Genomic DNA, 22,772 nt, shown 5'->3' on the forward strand with positions numbered 1-22,772 from the left:
GACATTTATATGCCTACAATATGCATTCATGACTCAGCATTACCTCCAATTACTCCTTCTGCTGGTTAGGCCATGTGTACACTGAAAGAATGTATGCCTCCATATTGCATCAACTCCCACCAATGGTGTGGAAGCACAGGTGGTGGAAATAGTGCAAGAATTAATATAGGCAAGACTCTCTGCATTTTTTACCATCAAGTCATGAAAACTAGTAGGTGAACAGGTGGAAAAGATGCCTGAGCCCTATTTACATTAGTGGCTTACCATGAGTGCGACTATAATATTTCTGTCTGTTGCTTTAATTGTGGACACTACTGTTTCTAGTGTAGATCACCCTTCAACTTCTGGGGAGGGTTTTTTTTATTTGTATGTTTTGTTTTAATCGGGCTAGAATCCTGTAAAGAGCAGGAGAGGAAAAATGAAGCAAGTCTGAAAGTCTCTCTCTCCCTGGGTTAAATAACCTCAGTCTGTGTTCCGCAGTACCAAATGCACAATTACAGTCTGATCCATTCATATTAAACTCATATCTTTTATTTATTTTTACTATACATTTCATATAGTGCCATAACTGTGCATGGGGCTTTACAGAGATTTTAAAAAAATCACATTCTCTGGCCCGAAAAGGTTTACAGTTTAAATTAGATAAACAGAGAACATGCAGATGAAAGAGGAACAGATTTTTAAATTGAGAGTGAAGTAGGGCAGGATAGGAGAGGAGCACAGGGAAGGAAATCAGCATGGAAATAAGTCAAAAGAAGTGAATTTTGAGGAATGATTTGAAAGCCCGGAGAAAAGAACGTAGCCTGTGACTATTTCAGAGTATGATGTGTACACCCTAATAGTTTTGTTTTCTTGCTGAAAGTTGGCCATAAAAGATTATTTATCTTTGAGATTTATCTATTGAGATAAAGATTTATCTATCTTTAACTTGGCCTTAGTTCCAGTCTTTCCTGATGCTTTTCCCACTTTATCATGTTTTTCCAATAGTTCTCCCAATACTAGTCTCCATATGCTGTAGGCACCTTTGACATACCTTAAAAGTAGGGCTGTCAAGCAATTAAAAAAATTAATCGCACAATTAAACAATAAAAGAATACCATTTATTTAAATACTTTGGATGTTTTCTATATTTTCAAATATATTGATTCCAATTACAAAACAGAATACAAAGTGTACAGTGCTCACTTTATATTTATTTTCTATTACAAGTATTTGTACTGTAAAAAAACAAAAGAAATACTATTTTTCAATTCACATAATACAAGTACTGTAGTGCAATCTCTTTACCATGAAAGTTGAACTTACAAATGTAGAATTATATACAAAAAAACCTTCATACAAAAATAAAACAATGTAAAATTTTAGAGCCTGCAAGTCCACTCAGTTCTACTTCTTGTTTAGCCAATCACTCGGACAAACAAGTTTATTTACATTTGCAGGAGATAATGCTGCCCACTTCTTGTTTGTCACCTGAAAGTGAGAACAGGCATTCTCATGACACTGTTGAAGCCGACGTCACAAGATACTTACGTGCCAGATGTGCTAAAGATTCATATGTCCCTTCATGCTTCAGCCACCATTCCAGGGGACATGCTTCCATGCTGATGATGGGTTTTGCTCGATAACAATCCAAAGCAGGATGGACCGACGCATGTTCGTTTTCATATCTGGGTCAGATGCCACCAGCAGAAGGTTGATTTTCTTTTTTGGTGGTTCGGGTTCTGTAGTTTCTACACTGGAGTGTTGCTCTTTTAAAACTTCTGAAAGCATGCTCCACACCTCGTTCCTCTCAGATTTTGGAAAGCACTTCAGATTCTTAAACCTTGGGTTGAGTGCTGTAGCTATCTTTAGAAATCTCACATTGGTACCTTCTTTGCATTTTGTGAAATCTGCAGTGAAAGTGTTCTTAAAATAAACAACATGTGCTGGGTCATCTTCCGAGACTGCTATAACATGAAATATATGGCAGAATGTGGGTAAAACAGAGCAGGGGACATACAATTCTCCCCCAAGGAGTGCAGTCACAAATTTAATTAATGCATTATTTTTTTTAACGAGCACCATCAGCATGGAAGCATGCCCTCAGGCATGAAGGGACATCCGAATGTTTAGCATATCTGGCAGGTAAATACCTTGCAGTGCTGGCTACAAAAGTGCCATGCCAAATGCCTGTTCTCATTTTCTGGTGACGTTGTAAATAAGAAGACGGCAGCATTATGTCCTGTAAATGTAAATAAACTTGCATCCGATGAAGTGAGCTGTAGCTCACGAAAGCTTATGCTCAAATAAATTTGTTAGTCTCTAAGGTGCCACAAGTACTCCTTTTCTTTTTGTAAATAAACTTGTTTTTCTTCGCGATTGGCAGAACTGAATGGATTTGTAGGCTCTTTCACAATGAAGAGATCGCACTATAGTACTTGTTTGAGGTGAATTGAAAAATACTATATATTTTGTTTATCATTTTTACATTACAAATATTTGTAATAAAAATAATATACACTTCGATTTCAATTTCACAGTAATGTTGTTGGATATGGCCAACAAACCAGGGAAATAAACTAAAATAATTCTATATCCACAAAGTTCTGCCCTCACATTGCTCCCATTTGTAAACATCTGAGGGAGGAAAAAAGCTGCACTTTACAGCATCTCCTGAAGGCAATAGATTTGAACTATTTAGGACCAAGAGAAGACAGTGAATTTTGACAACATGGGATCCCCAGAAAATGCCCTTCCAGCAGCCTTTTCCTGTTCTTACTTGTGGGGTTTCAGCTTGAGCTTGAATGTGCTGATCTAAAATGTGGCTATATGGCACAAGGTAAGCAGCAGCCTCTCTGTTAGCCATTTAGGTCTTATACGCTCAGAACCAATGCCTTAAACTCCACTGGGAAACCCATAAGTGATCCGTGTAGATAATGATACGCAGATTGGATACACTTGTGGCAAGATACACAGTTAAATAAGGTGTCTGCATTTTGTACCAACTTCTGTTTCTGGATACTTGTAATTTGTAGTGTCAGGTAAAGCATGCTGCAGTGGCCTGATATTGCTATGGGATCAGCAGATAAATATATTCCTGTTAGAAGGGGATTTGTTGTTTTTTTTTAATGTATTATACATAGTGGGAAGCATTCAGAATTTTCCTGTTTCTGGTACAGTAATTGATAGAGCATATTTTCTTAATACTTTAATGATAATGCATTGTGCTACTAGATAGGGAGTCCACAAACAAGGGAAATGTTCATGTATTTATCAAATGACTTTCGACTTGTGCTGGCCAGAACTTCCACTTTGGAATCAGGACTGGAGAATGTCATTGTCATTACTTATTTAGTGACATAGATATACATGTCTTCGTATAGAACCCAATACAGACAGAGCATGGTATCTTGATTCCATTGATGTCAATGGTAAACTCCCATTGACTTCAAACTGAGTGCCCAATTGTGCAAGATGTGGAGCACCCTCACTAATGTGCCTAATCATTTCATAGTTCACTTCTCTGGCAGATTGTGGCCTACAAAGATTAGCCCTTCATCTTATTGAAAAATAATGATCTTTAGTTTCAATAGTTTATTATTGAATTTCATTCAGGTAAAAGAATTATGTATATGTAAGCTTCAGTTGTGATATGGGATATATTTAGCATTTGAGTCCAGATCCAACTTCCCTTCATTTTTTATGTAAACTATAGTTTTTGCTCTATTTTCTCCAGTGGATCTAAAATTATTTTATATGTTGTAATTAGGAAATAGTTTTTTATTGCATCATTCTTTGGCAATCCCTTTCATCGAGTTGGTTTGTTTGCATCATCTCTTGATGGATTAAATTTCACAGTCTTTATATTATTGCATATTATCTGGGACAAATGGTGATCTGCAATCTACATAATAAGGAAGCCAACTAGTTGTTTGTCAAGCAAGCACTGAGTTGTCTTTTTTTTTTTTTTTAAATAATTTGATTAGTTATTATCAGGAGTCATATCATACAGTTTGTTACAAAATTAATTATTGAGAAAAGAATACACTTGTATAGATAAGAGTTTAGCTTAGCATCAATGTGTACAAAATAGATGAATTATCAGTAATTCCAATTGTTTGATCTTCAAAGTTTTGATTTATTATTTTTGTTTTTTCATTGTATATATTCCTATCCATTCACAATTTCTTTTTTTTTTTTTTTGGCCACTCCCATTGATACATTTTCCAGGAGTGCTTTTTTTAACAAGGCCCCCTGTTGAGTTTGATATCAACTTGGATAAAGGTTGTAGGATTTTTCTATTGTTTTTCTCCTAAAATTATTTCTAATTCCATGAGAGAGCGAATGTTAGTAATTTTCTCTATATATGATTAATAAGTTTATATTTGTGCAGTGCTTGAAAGTTGTAAAATGCTGTTTAGTGTATATATGTGTGCTGTTTAGTATATTTTATTACTTTGCTGAGTGAATGGGTATCCAATTGGTCATATTCCCTGGAATATGTGTTTTTCTCCAATGTGCAGTCTGGCAGTATTTCTCTTAGCCTTCACTATGGGGTGAAGATTAGACTCTTACTAGCAAATAATAATTTCGTTATGGAAGCTAACATAATGCTAACAGTGTTTCTATATCTTCTCAAAGCTGGGTGAGGTATGTGCCAAGAGTATCAGTTTATAGTATAGATCTGTTTTTTCCCTCCGCCCCCAAAGTCTGACAAAAAGCTTGCCATTGACACTCAGTAATTGCCTTTGACAGGACGTTCCCTTGCAATATGTAAGGTAGTGCCTCGGGTGACCTTGCAGTTCCAGCAGGCTGCATCCTCTGTAGTGTGTTTGTATATTTCTGTAAGCTGTAAAAAGTCCTGTAAAATTTCTGTGTGAAGTACCCAGAAGAGAGATGGTATTTAGTTGGAGCTGAAATGTTGTTTCAAATCCAGTTTTCTTTCTAAATAAGTACGATCTTCCAGTTTGGGGATAAAACTTCCTCCTGTCTTTTCAGCTGTAAGGATGCCTGCCTGCCAAGTGCAGTTCCACTGGATGGAAAACAGGATTTGGAGAGTCAGCACATGACAAAATGCCCGTCTCCTGGGTATCCCCATTCTAAGGCCCAATTCGATCAAGCATTAAGCATGTGCTTAAGTTTTCACTGAAGTCAGTGACACTCAAACACGTTTAAATTTAAGAACATGCTTAACTGCTTTGCTGAATCAGGACATACATCCCTGCAAAAAGTAAAGTTTTTTAGCCTGGGCAAGAGTGGTTGTTGATGGATCCACTGCTGCATGGTTCTGTTACCTCACAGTGAAGGGGGCTGTTGTGTCAGTGGCGCTGTCGCCCCTCTGTGACATGGAGTAGAGCAGTGGCTCTCAAATTTTTTTATTGGTGACCCCTTTCATATTGCAAGACTACGAGTGCGACCCCCCCCATAAATAAAGAATACTTTTGAATGTATTTAACACCATTATAAACGTTGGAGGCAAAGTGAGGTTTGGGATGGAGATTAATGGCTTGCGACCCCCCCCATATAATAACCTCGTGACCCCCAGGAAGTCTTGACCCCCAGTTTGAGAACCCCTGGAGTAGAGGAAGTCTTCCTTTGTTCTCTTTGTTGGTACAAAACTGGAGCCATTTGAGCTTGGTATGGTGAGTTGGGGTGAATTTTACCCTTTGACTATATAGTCTGATTGGCAAGGGCGATGAATAAGAGTGAGTGTGGTTCCACTTTTAAGGAAGCTTTCTATAATGACTTTGTCCTTATATCTACTCATGGTAGTATCTTTAATCTAGTGTATGTAATTTGGAGTTACTATTAAAAAAATTTAATTCCTTTTCTGTTTGTTTAGCTAAGTAATTTATGTCTGTCTTCATTAAATAGATTCTACATTGCCTTCCGTATTCATTTGTTGATCCCATTCTGTGAAGTTAGTTCTGAGAAATATCTCTGGCAGTATTTGTGTTTCCCTCTGATACATGCATGCAACACCCGGTGACTTAAGGGAGAGTTCTATTAGTGTTTCTTTGGGAATTAAGCAGTGAGAAGAAGTTACCAGAGAAAATTTGCAGCTATAGAAATAATTGTCACCTGTAGTATAAGACTCATAAGCTCAATTTGTGAGAAATAATCATTTATCCACATGAAGTGGGTACTCTTCGTCCAACACCTGTTTACCAAGGTTATATTCATGTCTTCACAGGCAACCATTTGGCAGCTCACCAGATGACTTGCTGTGCCATCATCCTTCATCAGAGTCACCAAGTGATGAGGGAACTCTCCTGGATCAGCTTTATTTGGCACTAAGGAATTTTGATGGTCTAGAAGAAATTGATAGGGCTCTCGGAATACCAGAACTGGTTAGCCAGGTATACTTGATACTATCAAATTCAAAATTACTAGTTAAAAAGTTGAAATCCCTGTAAAGTGAGAGAGGTAAAGATTTATGTGTTATACACACAACTCTCAGTTTGGAAAACAACAAAATTTAATGTTCTAATCAGTAAAAAGAATTGAGTGTAGCTTTAAAAATTGTCAATATATTTAATTGTAAAACAGATTTCATGCAAGTTAGTTCCTCCTTTATTTAATGCCAAGACCTGGGTTAAGGGCTCTATATTCCACCTGCAACAGATGATTTCATCATAACCACCTAAAACAATATTGGTTTAATGTTAGAATTGTGCCTACATGCCTTGCTGAAGTGGGCCCTTAATCTGTTATTTTTATCCCTTGTCCCAGGGATAAAAAATTTTTTATATTAACTTTGTTAGTTCTCCTCAAATACAAAAATGTTATACAATGCTAATTAAAATAATACAAATCAAAATATAGTAAAGGCTTAGGAAAAAATAGGACTTGGTACTTGGCTCAGTCTTGTATCTAATTTTAATTGAAATTGCATTATCAAAACAGTCAGTCTTGCCTGTATAAATGTTTAACATTCTGAGATGGTTGGTGCTTGTGGCTCCTCTATGTAACTGACTATGGCCATTTCTTTTCCCATTTGTCAGAACTGTACCTCTGAAATAACCGTGTCTTTCAGATATGACCTTTGTCTTTCTCTGCATCTGTTCCTTTATCTATGGACTCTGAAGTGGTAAAATAGGATCAATAAAATCCTGAACAGGACATGAGAAAGATACACCTGTGGGATATCTGATAGAATACTGAGTACAGTGCTTCATTAGGGACAAGATTTTCATTAGGTGAAACTTTCATTCTGTATTCATAAGGAGTTCATGTAGTAGTGAGAAGCCTCAAGAGCACTACCAAAGAATCAATATGAAAAAAAACAATTTATTTGAAGGGAAATTATATGAATTTCTTATTAATGAGTGTCTCTGTGGAAATGGTTTTAAGACTTCTACAGATTTAAAGGAAACTATTAAATTTAAGGTTTCAGAGTAGCAGCCGTGTTAGTCTGTATCCGCAAAAAGAAAAGGAGGACTTGTGGCACCTTAGAGACTAACAAATTTATTTGAGCATAAGCTTTTGTGAGCTTCCAATGAAGTGAGCTGTAGCTCACGAAAATTTATACTCAAATAAATTTGTTAGTCTCTTAGGTGCCACAAGTAGTGCTTTTTATTAAATTTAAGATGTTAACAATTTATAAAAAGAACAGTCGCCTTTGAAAGTCCTAGCTTTTATTGATAAAATCTTAATCTTCACTAGGATTTTTAACCTAGAGTTAATTGATTTCCAGGGTAAACTACTGAGCAGTCTAAGATAAATTTCAAATGACTGTAACCTGGAACAAATGTTTGCGGAATGTTCAGAATAGCCTTTAGAAATGTGTGAGCAGCCTTGCGTTAATTGGCAGTCTGTTAACTTGAGGTAAAAAGCTGTTGTGTAGACATACCCAAAGGAAGTTAGGTGCTCATCCCTCATTGAAATGAGAACTGAGCTTTTAATTGCCTTTGGCTTCTTTGAAAATCTGAGACATTTATATTGCAAATGGCAACTCCACTTAATAACACTGAAAATTTTTTGAAATCTAATTTGTCTTTCACTATTTGTGTATTTGTTAGTCTTTGAATTTCTTCCAGTTTCAGTGATAAAAATAGACTAGTGCTTACTGTTTAGACTCTCTAGTCATATTCACTTTCAGTTCTCCTGCACTAGCACAGTGCTGAGATGTTTGCATTGAAAAGACTGCAGAGAATTTCTCCTTCCATTGCAATAGTTTTTTGCTTGTTTGTTTTTTAAGTCATGGAAACAATTCTATTGATCTTAAGTTTTTTGTTTAAAAAATCAGTAAAAAAAAAAACAGTCTTTTTGGGCAAATTTGTCTGTACAGTGTCCATTTAATAATGGCAGATTTTTATGGGAAGACTGCGTTTTTAGACTGGAATAATCACATTCAGAAGTATATTTTACTATGTGTTTATATACATTTGGTTTGTATGTTTCTGCAGAGCCAAGCTGTAGATCCAGAGCCATTCTCAAGTCAGGAATCCAACATCATAATAGAACAAAAGGCACCAGTTTTCACTCAACAGTATGCATCTCAGGCTCAAATGGCCCAGGGTAGTTATACACCCATGCAGGACCCAAACTTTCACCCAATAGGACAGCGGCCTGGTTACGCAACACTGCGTATGCAACCTCGGCCTGGTCTCAGGCCTACTGGTATAGTGCAGAACCAGCCAAATCAGCTGAGACTTCAGCTTCAACATAGACTCCAAGCACAGCAGGTATTCTATGTTTATATGTTATCTACCACTGGGTTCAGTCAGATGATAGTAATTTAATATAGAGTAAATGCATTGGATTTAACTAGCTCTGAATAGTCTAATTCTTAAGTGTGTTCCCTATTATATTTAATCCTGTTGAATTCCACTGTTGAAATAGAAATATTGGCCATAATGAATTTTACAGAGATAATACATAGTGACTTTATTCTCCCTTGGGTTTTGACCTTTGTTTTTTTTTTTTGTTTGTTGTTGTGACCTCTTCTGCACCTTTACCAGTTTGTCATTATCTTTTCTATAATGCAAAAAATGTGCCCAGTAGTCAAATCCTGGTCTCACTAGCCCTTTGTGCAATGCTATAATGATGACTTTTGATATATGGACTTTTTTTCTCATTGTATTCAGAACCTTAACCATATACTTGTTTTTTGAATTGCTGCCAGATTCCTAAATGCTTTCTTTTGTCACTGTTTCCAGTTTGTGACTATTTTAATTCACCATTCCTTTTGCCATATATTATTTGCTGATATAAATTTAAAAATTATAGAATCATAGAATTGTAGCGCTGGAAGGGACATCGAGAGGTCATCTAGTCTAGCCCCCTGCACTCTGGCAAGACCAAGAAAACCTAGACTATCCCTGAAATGTGTCTAACTGGTCCTCAACCTCCCTTGCAAGCCTGTTCCAGTGCTTAAGTAGCTTTATAGTTAGAAAGATTTCCTACCTTCAGAGGACATGAGAACAGCTGATTAGTCCTTTTTATAATAGCCCGTAACTTATTTGAAGACTCTTATCAGGTCCCCCTCAGTCTTCTTTTCTCTTTATAAATATGCCCGTTTTTTGTTTTTGTTTTTTTCACCTTTCCTTAGAAGTCAGGTTTTCTAAACTTTTTTTCATTTTTTGTTCCTCTCCTCTGGCACTCCCTTAAATTTGTCTCCAATTTTCTTAAAGTGTGGCACCCAGAACTAGACACAATTCTCCTGATGAGGCCCCAGCAGTGCCTAGTACAACAGGACAATTGCGTCTCATGTCTTACATAGAACATAAAAATGTCATGTACATTACATTAAGAATATTTCCATCTTAAACATCAGGATAAATTGTAGCTTAGAGAAAATGTTAATAATTTAATTATAAGCACATAAGAGATAGGAGTTATAAAGGCATTGCCTTTGGAATTTCTCAGGCTGCTATACCATATAGATCATATGGCATATTGTCTCCTTGAAGCATGAGGGTTTTTTTTTTTTTAACATTAATGGGAATTGGGCAGCTAAAACAATGAACACTTAACAGAGACTGTCCACCAGAACCTGCAAGGCATGCAGAATTGTGTTTGTATTCCTTTTGCATGCAGGTTCCCTTGTTTAGCATTCTTCTTCTACCTTCATTTTCATTTTGTTGGTTTAGAATCGCCAGCCACTGATCAATCAAATCAGCAGCGTCTCCAATATGAACCTGTCTCTGAGACCTGGAGTACCCACACAGGTGAGGGAGCTAATACTGTAGGTACTTCTGTTTTGTTCACTGCATTTTCCACTTGTCCCAAGTTTAGTTTCTCCTGAATCCTAGACTCTTCAATTTAAATACATCAATAATACATAGTAAATACATGATAAGGCAGAGACTGTAAACAAACAATACAACCCTAAGTTAGAGTATTTATTTCCATATTTAAAAATAAAAACAACTTGTGCAAGTTGCACTCCTAAGGTCCTTTTCCATCACTAACCTGTGTGGTAATTTGGTTCCTGGGAGTGAGGAAGGAATGGTGGCAAATCTACATTTTAACCTGAGTTCCTCACCTCATAGGGAAAAGGCAATTTGAGTGGAACAATTCATTCTAATGATTTGTAATCTTAAACTTCTAGTACTAAAATTATGTGTGTTAATCTCTGTTTCAGTTTTGAAATTCTTCACCACATGTCAGAAGTAATGCTAGGAATTTTACCTTCTGTCTAATTTTATAGTTAGGCATATGGTGAGGAAAGGAACTTGAATTTTATGAGTCATTCCGAAAGAGATGCCTTTGTAGTTAACATTATGTATTAATTCACAGTTATCATTTTCTCTATAGGCACCTATCAATGCACAGATGCTGGCCCAGAGGCAGAGGGAGATACTGAGCCAGCACTTGAGGCAACGACAGATACATCAGCAACAGCAGGTGCAACAGCGGACTCTGATGATGCGAGGACAGAGTTTGAATATTTCACCAAGCATGGTGGCCTCTGCTGGCATACCAGCAACCATGAGCAACCCACGGATTCCGCAGGCAAACGCACAGCAATTTCCATTTCCTCCAAACTATGGTACTGGACTTACACCCCCAACATCTTTCACCAATTCTTTCTCCCTAGCATCCCCCAGTCCTGGGTCTTAGCTCTTCTTTCATAGCTTCTTGCATGGCTCCCAGATGAATCTGGTTAATGAGGGAATGATGGGAAATGAGAGGACACGTTGGGCCTGTCATGATCCCCAAAGACAGTACAAGACCTGCCAGTTTCTCAGTTCAGGTACCACCTTTTCGCCAAGTGCAGATCTTCTCTGCTGAATGGCAGAAGTGTGTATATACACTCAAATATAAATATTGTTATATTTATACAAAGGGCTTGAAAGGTTTTGGATTCTGTCATCAAAACAATAATCAATATATCCAGCGGTGGAGATGAATAAAATATGCTAATTGTTGTCAGTATTGGTGGACAGAGTGAAATTGTGTAAAGAATCATTTAGAAGCAAAACTGTTCATAATCCCTTTGTATCATCATTATATTGATTTGGTTTTATGTGTTGATCTTGAGAGATTAGTTAACATTAGGTATGTAACTTCTAATATTTTTGTGCACATATTAATGTCAAATTTATAGCTTTACTGTTGACTTTTAGTTAATTGAATTTACCTTAGTATCAGAAAAGACTTCCCCCTCCCTATCTCCAAACTTGTATGCATATAGCAGCCAATGTCATTATGCCCTTGTGTTTAACTAAGCAGTCTTCAGGTTTGTTCTGGGGGGCGGACAGGTCAGAATCAGCTTATTACTACTGCATATCCTTGACCTTTCCTCTTCCCATGTAACAGTTATAGGTATTATGTGCATTTTCTGCTGATGTAACTAACAAAAATTCATTCTACTTCATGCTGAATTTTTTTATTTCCTGTCTTCTTGTTCCGATGTGTTATTTTTGACACCCGTTTCTACTGAATAGTGTATCATACCTTTCATCCATTGATTTCAAATTGCTTTACAAAGGTAACTAAGCATTATTATCCCCATTTTATGATGGGGAAACTGAGGTACAGAAAAGTTATGACTTGCCCATGGTCATGCACCATGTCAGTGGAAAAGCTGGGAGTAGATCCCATGTCTACTGACTCCCAGTCCAGAGTCCTCTTCACTGGACCATACTTCCTCTCTGAGCATTAAAATATCTCTTTGTACATACAGTATAATCTGACAAGACAGTTTCTGCTCGTTTTTTGGGGAAAAGAATACCCTGTGGGAGGCTTCTTTTGACTTACTATGGATAGGACCGGGCATGTGCCTTTTTAAGCTATGGATTTCCACACTTACAGGTTTCCAGAAGTGAATTTTTATTACAGTCCAGGCAAAGATTCAGATAATAACATGTTTCCATTTTGATTGAAAATTATAAAGATTTGTGGTGAGGGAGAAAATTGGGACCGAACTGTTTTAATGGGTGTCTTTGTATTTGGTGGAGATTCATTTTTTCCTCATCACAAAATGTTTTAGTTTATTTTTAAACTCTTTTTGTTGTAAATATTACAAGAATAGAGACATTTAGTGAACTTACTTGCAATGTCGAATATTGCAGTACATGCTTCATTCAGCCTTCTGAGCAGTTTTACACTGTGAAGGCCAGCAGGCAATTCTGTTACATTCTGTTAGTTTGTAATTGTTTGGTAATGTTGATTTGAAATGCACGGGTACCTTTGACACGTTTTGTAATATATATTGGCCTTGTCTAAACATAAGTTTTCATTGATTTTGTTTTGTCAGTGGAAACCCCAATGTGGATATTCTTATTTCTCATTTTCAGAGTGGCTTATTTTGGTCTAGTTTAAACCTGTTCCTGATTGACTTAAAGTAAAGCAAAAAAAGCTTGGTTTAAAAGAAAATAAGAGTATGTCTACCCTGCAATAAAAAAACCCTCAGCTCCAAATCTTGGAGCTCAGATCAGCTAACTTGGTCTCACAGGCCTTGGGCTGCAGGGCTAAAAATAGCAACATAGACATTCAGGCTCAGGCTGGAGCCTGTGCTCTGAGACTCACTTTCTTCACAGGCTCTCAGATTCCATTGGGCTCCAGCCCAAGCCCAAATGTCCACACTGGAATTTTATTGCCTCGCATCCCAAGCCCCATGAACCTGAGTCAACTGATCCAGCCCAGCCGGGACTATGCCATGGTCTTTTATTTGCAGTGCAGACATACCCTATGTGTCCATGCAGACTTTTGTGCCAGTTTAGCCTTTTAAATCGGTAAAATCACATCTTATGTTAAACCAGTGAATCTTTGCAGATAAGCAAGTTCTGACCTGTGCAAAATGAACTAATCATTCAAAATGACATTACCTGTTTTGCATGCACGAAAGGACACAGACACAAATGTTATGGAAACTTACAGAAGCTTATTGAAAATTTGATTCTGAATGTTAAAAGAGGAGACAAGGTGGGTGAGGTAATATTTTTTTATTGGACTATCTTCCATTGGCGAGAGACACACGCTTTCGAAAGATACTACCTCGTCTACTACCATGTTTCTCTCTAATATCCTGGGGCCAACATGGCTACAAGAACACTGTATTTGTTAAAAGATGGTGTCATAATGAAGGTGATTTTAGGTGTGGTGTAGATAGGAGCTAGCGCACAACATTTTTGGAGTGGAAAACTTTTTATAGAGGCTCTGAAGAAGAATGGCTTTTATTTATTTTAATGGACCTGATTGCCACAAAAGGCTGATTTTCCATTTTGTCACCATAACCTTCAGTAAGGAATACCGTTAGCCAAAGTGCAGCTGTGAAATGATTTTTTAAAAGGTTACATATGTAGTGTTTAGTTGGTAATGTCCTGATGTTAACTCAGGTCCTGCGTTAGAGTCCACCCATGTGGATTCCAGTGGATATCCAAAGGCATAAGCATCTGTCCACGTAGATCCCTCCGCAAAATCGGGACTTTGGTTTGCACTAGTTTACAATGTACAGTGACTAAAAATCCTGTTTCATTCTTTAGGAATAAGTCAACAACCTGATCCAGGTTTCACAGGGGCTACCACTCCCCAGAGTCCACTGATGTCCCCAAGAATGGCTCATACCCAGAGTCCTATGATACAGCAGTCTCAGGCTACTCCTGCCTACCAGTCCTCTACAGAGATGAATGGGTGGGCACAAGGGAATATGGGTGGAAACAGGTAAATGTACAAAAATACAAATGCCATAATTTCATTATTAAATTCTGCCTTGTATTTATGTCAATTAGTGTTCACAAGAGGAAGTATTTACATTTTGTCTTTACCCTGCTTACTAGACATCTTATACTCATTCCACCAGAATAGACCCCTTATGTAATTTTTAAATTTTGTTTTATTCTGTGTATTAATAATCTACTGCTAATAAGAGGCCTTAGTTATACTGCTTTAGTGCCTGTGTACTATGCAGAGAAAGGACTGATGTGTAAATAGTGTAATACATATAAGAAGTGACGAAAAGCTTTAATGTGACTTTCACTTTGATGAGAAGTTCTGCTCGTACACGCACTGGATTTTGCTTAGGGCTTGGGAGGGGATCTTCCATGGTTCTTGGTTCTTCAGTTGTTCCAAGGTCTTGTTCATGAATGTGAAAGACGTCTGCCCTAGACTTTATGCTCTGCAGGCCAAGTTTTCAAAACCTAATGCTTGAAGTCTGCCAGCAAAAATTTCTGCACAGTTGCATGCACTACTTGCTGTAATCATGCATCCAAATCTGGTATTCATGTGTGCAAATGGCCTCCTACAATAGGCATGCAAAATGGTCATGAAAACTTACCAGTCCAGATGCTAAATATACTTGATTCCCCTCTGCTATGATGATTATAATTGGGGGGGGCTGGTATTTTACATCTTCCTCCAAAAATTCCTCATCCTAAGCTGCTTTAGACATACACAGCAAGGAGCAAGCAAGACATACTGTTGCTATTATGCACGCACAACAGATTGGTGCACTCAGACACATTAATTCTGCATGTGGACAGAGGCATGCATTTTTGTGCTCAGACATCAGACCTTCAAGTTTTGAAAATATAGCCCGCTGATGCCTGCAAAGCAGCTGTCCTTGGAAGTTAGTGTATATTGCACGTATAACTTTTAGTCTGAGAAAAATTCTGCGAGAGTGATTTCTTAGTGGTGTCAACATTCTGAGTCTGACACATGGCTTTTTTTTATTCCTTGGTATAGCATGTTTTCACAACAGTCCCCTCCACATTTTGGGCAGCAAGCAAACACCAGCATGTACAATAACAACATGAACATCAGTGTATCCATGGCAACCAACACAAGTGGCATGAACAACATGAACCAGATGCCAGGGCAGATCAGCATGACCTCAGCGACCTCTGTGCCTACATCAGGGTTGTCCTCCATGGGTCCTGAGCAGGTGAGAATTTAAGGACCTGAGACCACAGCTAGAGAATTTACTTGACTTTTAGTTTTTCTGGGAAGTTGAGATTGACTGTAACAGCTAGCTTATTTTGAAAATGGTGTGTTAAAAAGAAACATTTTAGTTTCAGTTTTAGCTCTGCATTCAAAGGACTGGATGACTAATGCACCTTTCACATCTGGATTTCTGATTCAAATCCAGCTCTACAATAGTTAGCATCTGCTTAGTTGCTCCATAGCTTCTGTGGAATGAATTTGTTGATCTAGTTCAGTTCCCAGTAGATGGGTTTCCACATCACAGTTGACACTTATTGGTTCCCTTGTTAATCATCTCAGCAATGGAGCCATGGACAGAATGGGCATAAAGCTATTTTCTGCAGGTGAGGTACATTGCCACAGTAGTAGTTTTGGAGACAATTAAGCTGTCATTGTCCAGGCTGTATCTACTGTATGGAAAAATAGGACTTCAGCCTCAAGGACTGTTACTCTGGCATCTGTCATGAGCACAAAATTCACACTGTTTATGATGTAATGTAGCTAAGGCAGGTATCTAATTCAGTAATCAAAAAGTCTGTTCTTACACCCTGAAGAGCTTTACATGTGTACTTTTCTTTGGGGCTGTTAAGCAGAACACATTTTTCCCCTTTAAGATATACATAACCAGTAAAATAACATCTTACTTTCAGTTTTGTCCATGCGAATCTCCATGATGAAATTCACACATTAAATATGGTAGTTGGGGACTAAAATTTCACTTAGACAACACACGAGTTTCAAATAATGTTCAATGCAGTAAAACTAATTAAAGCAATGGAAGATGGGAGTAGAGGTTTGAAGGGGACAATAGTGAGAGAAAGGTGGAAGGTCTTCTCTTGTTTTTTCATCTAAGTGAATGTCACTTCTCCAAGCCAGAGCTTTATACTATTAGATGAGTCCTAAGGATTTTCATTTGTTCTTTATTAACATCAGTGACACACCAACCCTCTGGTTGTTGATGGTACTCAAAATAAACATTTAAACCTTCTCATTATCGGGGGAACAAGAATTTCAAGGTTATTTCAAAATCTCGGTCTCACAAATTGTAACATTTTTTAAAGTCTGCCTTCCACGCCACCGAGGCAGAGCAAGTGTTTGTTTGCAATTTCTTGCAATACTAAAGGAGGTGGGAAGAAGGGTGCAGGGGGAGGAAGTGTTTTTTTTGGCCAGAGCTTTCTTTACAGATTTGATTTTCCACTCTACTCCCTCTACCCATTTTTGCCAGACCATCCTATTGTTGTTTAAGGCATGGGGTAATGATTCCTGTTTGGAATTTTGAGTCACGTACAGATGTATTACTGGGATGTTTGAGAACCAGCTTAAAATTTCTGCAGCAGTGCAGGAGAGACTTTGCAATATGTTAAATGAACCATTAACTAGCTTTCTACTCAGGGTTTGCTCTGCTCAGTGTTAACTTTCTTAGTCCACACAGATGCATTATTGCCAAAGTCAAAACTGGCCTGCTGTTTGCTAAGAATTTGTTTTCAAAATATTGTTTCAAGGTATCTGGGATATCCTGAATATAGAATCAAACAAAGGAGTCAGGAAATGATTAGACACATCATATTACAAATGTTCTCCCTGGTTCAGCTCAGTTGCCAGGAAGGCATAGTAACTTGCTTCAGAGCAAAAGGATTGCAGATTTGTCCACTTTTTGCTTTTATTTGGGTTTAATATCTAGTAACACAATTAGACCTGTCTTTTTATGGCATCATCTGTAAAATACTATCTAATGAAGAACCTTCAGCTAAATGTAAAAATTATTAATTTCTATGTCACCTTGTTTCTCAGGTTAAATGGCAATTGTCAGAAAAGTTACTGTGTAAAAATTATATTTTTGGTTTGTTTTCTTTAAGTAATTTCCAAATAAAATGTGCTTCATTTACAAAGCTAAAAAATATTTTTCTAACTGCCAACATTGCAAACTAGAGTGCTGGCATCACCAGTGGCAATAATAATAATTCTGCAGTTGGAACATGACTGATGATTGTGTTGATATTGTGCAAGGCAGACTAGAGCCAGCTTGCTTTTCCATAGTTGTACTGCCTCTGCAGTGACAATATAAATCTTACCCATACATAAATCATATTGCTTTCTTTGTTACAAATATTTGTTTTGGATTCATTTGGATGTGATTTGATTTTTTGCAATTTAAATTGTGTTCCAGTTCCTTCCCTGCACTTTGGAACAAAATAGAAAAGAATTCACACATTCAGCCTTTGCATGTTATAACAAATCTTCTACTGCACAGTTGTCAATGAAAGGAAATACTCTTCATGTACAAATGCAGTTTAACCCAAACACAGAAGAATGAGTTGCAACCCTCTCCAGGCCCTTTCTTTGCAGAGCACAGTTCAGTATCTTCTGAATTTTAATTTCTCAATTAAAGGGTTGAAAAATCCATTCCCCTGGTTGTTGTTGAGATGGGAAAACCTTCCCTGACAAGTGTAGGGGCTTCAACCATCAATTTCTGCAGATTTTAAACTTTCATGCTAAGAATAATTAAGCTTCTAACCCTTCTAGTGGAAAAGACAACTTTCTGAATGTGAACTGCCTGTAAACCATGTAGGATTGTCTTCCTGGTTCTTTAGAGCAAATGCTCCACTGTCCATATTGCTGCTCATCGCATTGTTTCTACTTGGCAAACCAATGAATAGCAACAGAGACCGCGCTGAAGCGGGGGCTAAGGGATTAGTGGATGCCGAGTCCTCTTCTCCCCTTGCTGCAGCCAAAACTATGGTGAAGGTGAGTGTAGTGAAAGACCCTCATCCTCCCAGCAGCCAGGAGGCTCTGGAGGAGGAGAGACAGAAAACTTATTTTCCCTAATCACTGTTAATGGGATGCAGCACCCACTGTGCTTCCTTCCAAAAGCTGTGTTGTGGTGTGTAAGTGCAGCAGTAACAACTGCTTCTGTCAGTGAGATTTGGAAGATACCAGGTAGCTTATAGCTTCAAGCCCTTCCCAGCAGGCAGCTCCTCTTAGAATGATGCCAACTTAATAAATAGAGCAGGTTAAGAAAACACGTACAAGATGACAATACCGGGAAAGAATTTTTTTTTTGTCAGTCAAGTAAGATAAGACTCAGACACTCTCTCTCTCTCTCTCTCTCTGGGTAAGAAAAGTGTCATTTTTACTGACCCTACCCTCTCTTCAGAGGTGGGAGATGGTGTACATTTGGAACATGGCTTATTAGTTTCTAATGTTCTCTTTTTACATTCCCTTCAAATTCCCTGACATAGTTTTGAATTAATCTGCTTCAATATCTCATTATAACTAGGTTAATGATCCTGCTATGAGGGGAGGCAATCTTTTTCCAAACCAGCTGCCTGGAATGGATATGATAAAGCAGGAGGGAGATGCATCTCGGGTAAGAAATAACACACACACACACACACACACACACACACACACACACACACACACACACACACACACACACACACACACACACACACACACACACACACACACACACACACACACACACACACACACACACACACACACACACACACACACTCTCTCTCTCTCTCTCTCTCTCTCTCTCTCTCTCTCTCTCTCTCTCTCTCTCTCTCTGTCAACTAAACCATGAACATCTGAAAGACTAAAATGTGTGTAGGTGTCTTATTGTTTAAAGGAGCAGAAGATAGCTCGGGTACTAGTAGTTTTTCTTTTTTGATAACCAGTGACTTAATCGTTCTTTCTCTGGACAGTATATTTTTAAAAGGCTTTTACAGTAAATTTATTTTTAATGTATCTGGTGGTGACATCTATATTAAGGATCCTAGTTTGAATCCCAAATGGTGTGTTACATCCTTATTCTGTATTTTTCCATTAACATATATTGAGGTAACAAATAGACAATTAAGTTCACCAAACTTTCATTCATAGTTGATTTGCTTTTTACAGAGCAATGATACAAGTGTTTGCAGAAGATGAAGGAGATATAAACCAGCGGTGTGGCCTATGTCCACTGCGGCTTATTTAACCCAGTTCAAGTGTAATGTTGTTTTAGTGTTACTCCTCTTTTCATTGTGTTGTACTTAGGGCAACAATTTCAAGTATTATTTAAGTTGTTACCTTATAGACAATACTTGCTTCAAGGAGAGTGATGGTATTGAGCTGACTAAGCACAAATTTCCAGCTGATGAAGTACTTAGCACTTACTTGGGACAAAACTGATTTGTATTCCAGGCAGTAGTAGTATTGAAGAGAAGCTACTGTAGTCCTCTTGGACTGTAGCCAGGTAAATGAGGTGGATTTTGTAAGTGTCCCCTCCCTGGAAGGTTCTTCATAGAAAATAACCTTTCTCGGCTTCAAAGAAAGCTTGTTACAATAAACATGATATTCCGGGACCTGGTGTGATTGGAGACAAAGTATATTTTCTCTGTGTGATCCAAATATCAAATCAGTGGAAACCCACACAAATATAAAAAAATGGTCAGTATCAGTAGAAATGTCCTTGCCAAGGAGGAGACTTTAAATCAGAAATGATTAAATACCCTCAAACTTTCAATATGCAATCAGAATACCATATATTTAAGCAGGGATTGTTCTTCTGTAGTATGATCCCAAAGCACCATCTAGTGGCTGCTGTGTTAATTACCGTATCTTACCTCTAGTGTTCCTTTTATCTTTCATCAAAGCCACCACATTTCCTATACCCTCACTCTTAGAAGAATTGACTTGTTAGACTTTATGCAGATCTATCTTACTGAAATAACATGCATTAAATATTATTCATTCTTTTAGATGCTTACTCTTGCCATAGAGTTGCCTGCACAGAGTCTCCAGTCTTGTAACCCATGCACCACATCACACAACGTTAATAGCTGTTAAAAACAGCCTTAAAGGTGGTCATGGGCATCCCTGTATGCTCAAACAAAAAGGCAGAGATTATAACTAAGATCCATAGCTCTTTATGCCTTAGTTTTTCCTGCCCGCATTTTGACTGAGTCAGACAGAGCTGCAGCACCAGCCCAGTCTATGGAGCTTAGGTAGGGGTGAGCGCCACGCAGTCCGTGGAGCTAAGGTACGGATGTCTGAGGAGTGCAGGCCTCCTGGCCTAATGAGAGGGAGTACTGCCACTTCAGGGTGGGGTAGCAGGGGGGACGCGGGCCCGCCCAACTCCATCATGTCCCAGCCCAGGGCACTAACAGTGGCGGAGTGGTCCGCCACTGAGTCAGCAGGGATCTTCCTGCAACACGCTGAGGACAGGTGTCAACCAGACTGGTGCCTTGTTTCCCTGAGCTGTTTCCTACTCTCCCTCTCGGGTGTACCTGCATCCAGTGGTCGTCCTCAGTCTCCCAGAGATACACTGCTAAAGGTAGCGGCAGCAGCTCTTCAGGCATTAGAGTGGCAAGGCTCTTGGAAGCTCAGGGCTGGTCTCCGGGGCAGCAAACGGTTCTCCTTGGCGTCCCACTCCGCAATGAGAAGAAGTATCCTTCTCTTTCAGCAACTTGCCCCAACTGAGCTTCTGGCCGGCTTTTATACTTCCCCTTCCTGTTCCGTCCCTCACGTGCGTGGAGCATGGCCCTCCTGGCTCTGCCCACCAGGTGGCTTGCGGCGTTCCCTCCTCATTTGAGGGAAGCCACAGCTCCTCGCTATAGCATCATATTGGCAAGTGGACCTGTAGCCACTGTAGGAAGGTTTGCTGCTTGTGCATAAGGCTTTCTTCCTATACCATTGCTAAGCACCGACGGACCAACTTTGTCACATCTCTTTTCATATCTCAAGACATTGGACATATATATATATATATATATATATATAATTTTTGTCCTTTTGTATATATATTTTTCCTACTCACATGGCTTAATCTTTATTATGCCATAATGAAAGAAATTCATTCTCTGCAAAAGTCCTTTGGCATTACTAGAATATATTTGTCCCAATGTGGGCTGGGTACTTCTTGCAATGTTTTTTAAATCCTCACTTAGCAAAATGGCTACACCAAAAGTGTAGTGACTCCTTATGAATTTTTACTTTTGTTTGGTATTTTGCATCCATAATGTGCTAACACTGTTGCAGTGTACGCTGTCACTGTGTACTAAGAATAACCGCCAAAGAGTAGTTAACTCCTAATAGCCAGGGCTCAAGTGGGGGGAGTGTGTGTGATGTTTTCACTCAGTAGATTATACATATGTTCACAGTGTGATCACCTGTGCTCTGTTGGATTCCCCTGGGCTCCTCAGGCTTGACTCCCCCTCAGAGAGGTTCAGCTATACCCACAGGCAGGGCTGGATTGATGAACAGACACAAACCTAGGGCCCTGGCTGTAAAGTACCCAGACTTTGGTGGTGGTCTGATCTAACAGTCCCAGGTCGGCTGATGTCCACAAGTTGAGGACCACCCACGAAGCAGTAGTCAGCAAGCAGGGATCAGGGTATCACTAGAGCTGGGACTGATAAGTAAGAATCAGGGTCAAAGTTAGGTTTGGGTCAGAGACCAGAGATCAGAGGTCGTTACCAGGCAGGAACCAGGAGGCAAGAGTCAGGCTGGAGTTGGAGGCTAAAGCCCAGAAAGCAATGTACAGTCTGGAAGTCTTCTCAGTCAACTTCCTGAGCCACCATCCAGGGTTAAATAGTGTGCTTAACCAATCAGAGGGCTGCAGCGTCCTATCACTCTGGACCCTTTGGGCTGTACTTCTTGCGGTGCCTAATCTCCATGGTGCTTCTTGGAGGTGGCACCTGCCTGCGTCCATAGACGGCCTCCCCAACAGGGAGGAGGAGCAGCTACTTGAGCCAAGGAGGAAGCTGAGTAGCCCCAAAACTATAACCAAACAGACCAGACTTCAGTTTCAGGGGGCCCAGGACTCGTCAGCCACTGGGCTCTGCAGGATTAACTTCCCCTTGATGGTTCATAATCCTCCAGGGCTCCCCTTTTCCATTCTTGCCTATCATCTCTGTGGGTCAGACTGTGAAGAAAAAGAGAGAGGGTACTTTCCCATGTGCCACCAACCCAAGATATCAAGATGAAATGATACTCTCACTAGATTGTGCAGATCTTCATTCAATGATCAGCCCTCTCCATTCCTATATGCTGTGAGCAGCAGTGAAATATTTAACAATATTGACATTTGAATAATTGTAGCTGGCTATTTGTGTCAATACCCAATGGAGATAAATAGTGCTGTTGTTTCAGGCTCTCTGCAAGTTTGGGCAAACATCACAGCACCCCTTTGCGTGTATTTAATGTTTTCATTGTTTTCTTCAAAACATAAGGGAAAGCTGGGATTTCCCTCCCCCCCCACACACAAAAAGGTAGCAGGTCACTGATGGGCACAATCAGTCCCAGTTTGAGCCCTGCTTACTATGCCAGGCTACTGAATCCGAAGAAGCCCTGAACTCTGTGCCTTGCTAGTTGAAACCTTTCCTTTCTCTCACTCCTTTTCTATTATAACACTTTAAAAAAGTGAAACATCA

At 38.9% G+C, this 22,772-nt stretch overlaps 1 protein-coding gene across 15 annotated transcripts in view; it reads left to right on the plus strand.

Annotated features, from left to right (window-relative positions):
• NCOA2 (nuclear receptor coactivator 2) overlaps window positions 1-22,772 on the plus strand; it is a 250,335-nt gene that overhangs the window by 223,052 nt on the left and 4,511 nt on the right. For all 15 annotated transcript variants that reach the window (XM_043507729.1, XM_043507732.1, XM_043507727.1 and 12 more), the window contains 7 exons: window positions 6,173-6,338; window positions 8,388-8,666; window positions 10,074-10,151; window positions 10,741-10,975; window positions 13,914-14,091; window positions 15,112-15,310; window positions 18,626-18,715. In XM_043507729.1, coding sequence (XP_043363664.1) covers window positions 6,173-6,338; window positions 8,388-8,666; window positions 10,074-10,151; window positions 10,741-10,975; window positions 13,914-14,091; window positions 15,112-15,310; window positions 18,626-18,715 — 1,225 coding nt within the window. The remainder of the gene's footprint in view (window positions 1-6,172; window positions 6,339-8,387; window positions 8,667-10,073; window positions 10,152-10,740; window positions 10,976-13,913; window positions 14,092-15,111; window positions 15,311-18,625; window positions 18,716-22,772) is intronic.

Source organism: Dermochelys coriacea, chromosome 2 (genome assembly GCF_009764565.3).
Source record: "Dermochelys coriacea isolate rDerCor1 chromosome 2, rDerCor1.pri.v4, whole genome shotgun sequence".
Classification (NCBI taxonomy): domain Eukaryota; kingdom Metazoa; phylum Chordata; order Testudines; family Dermochelyidae; genus Dermochelys; species Dermochelys coriacea.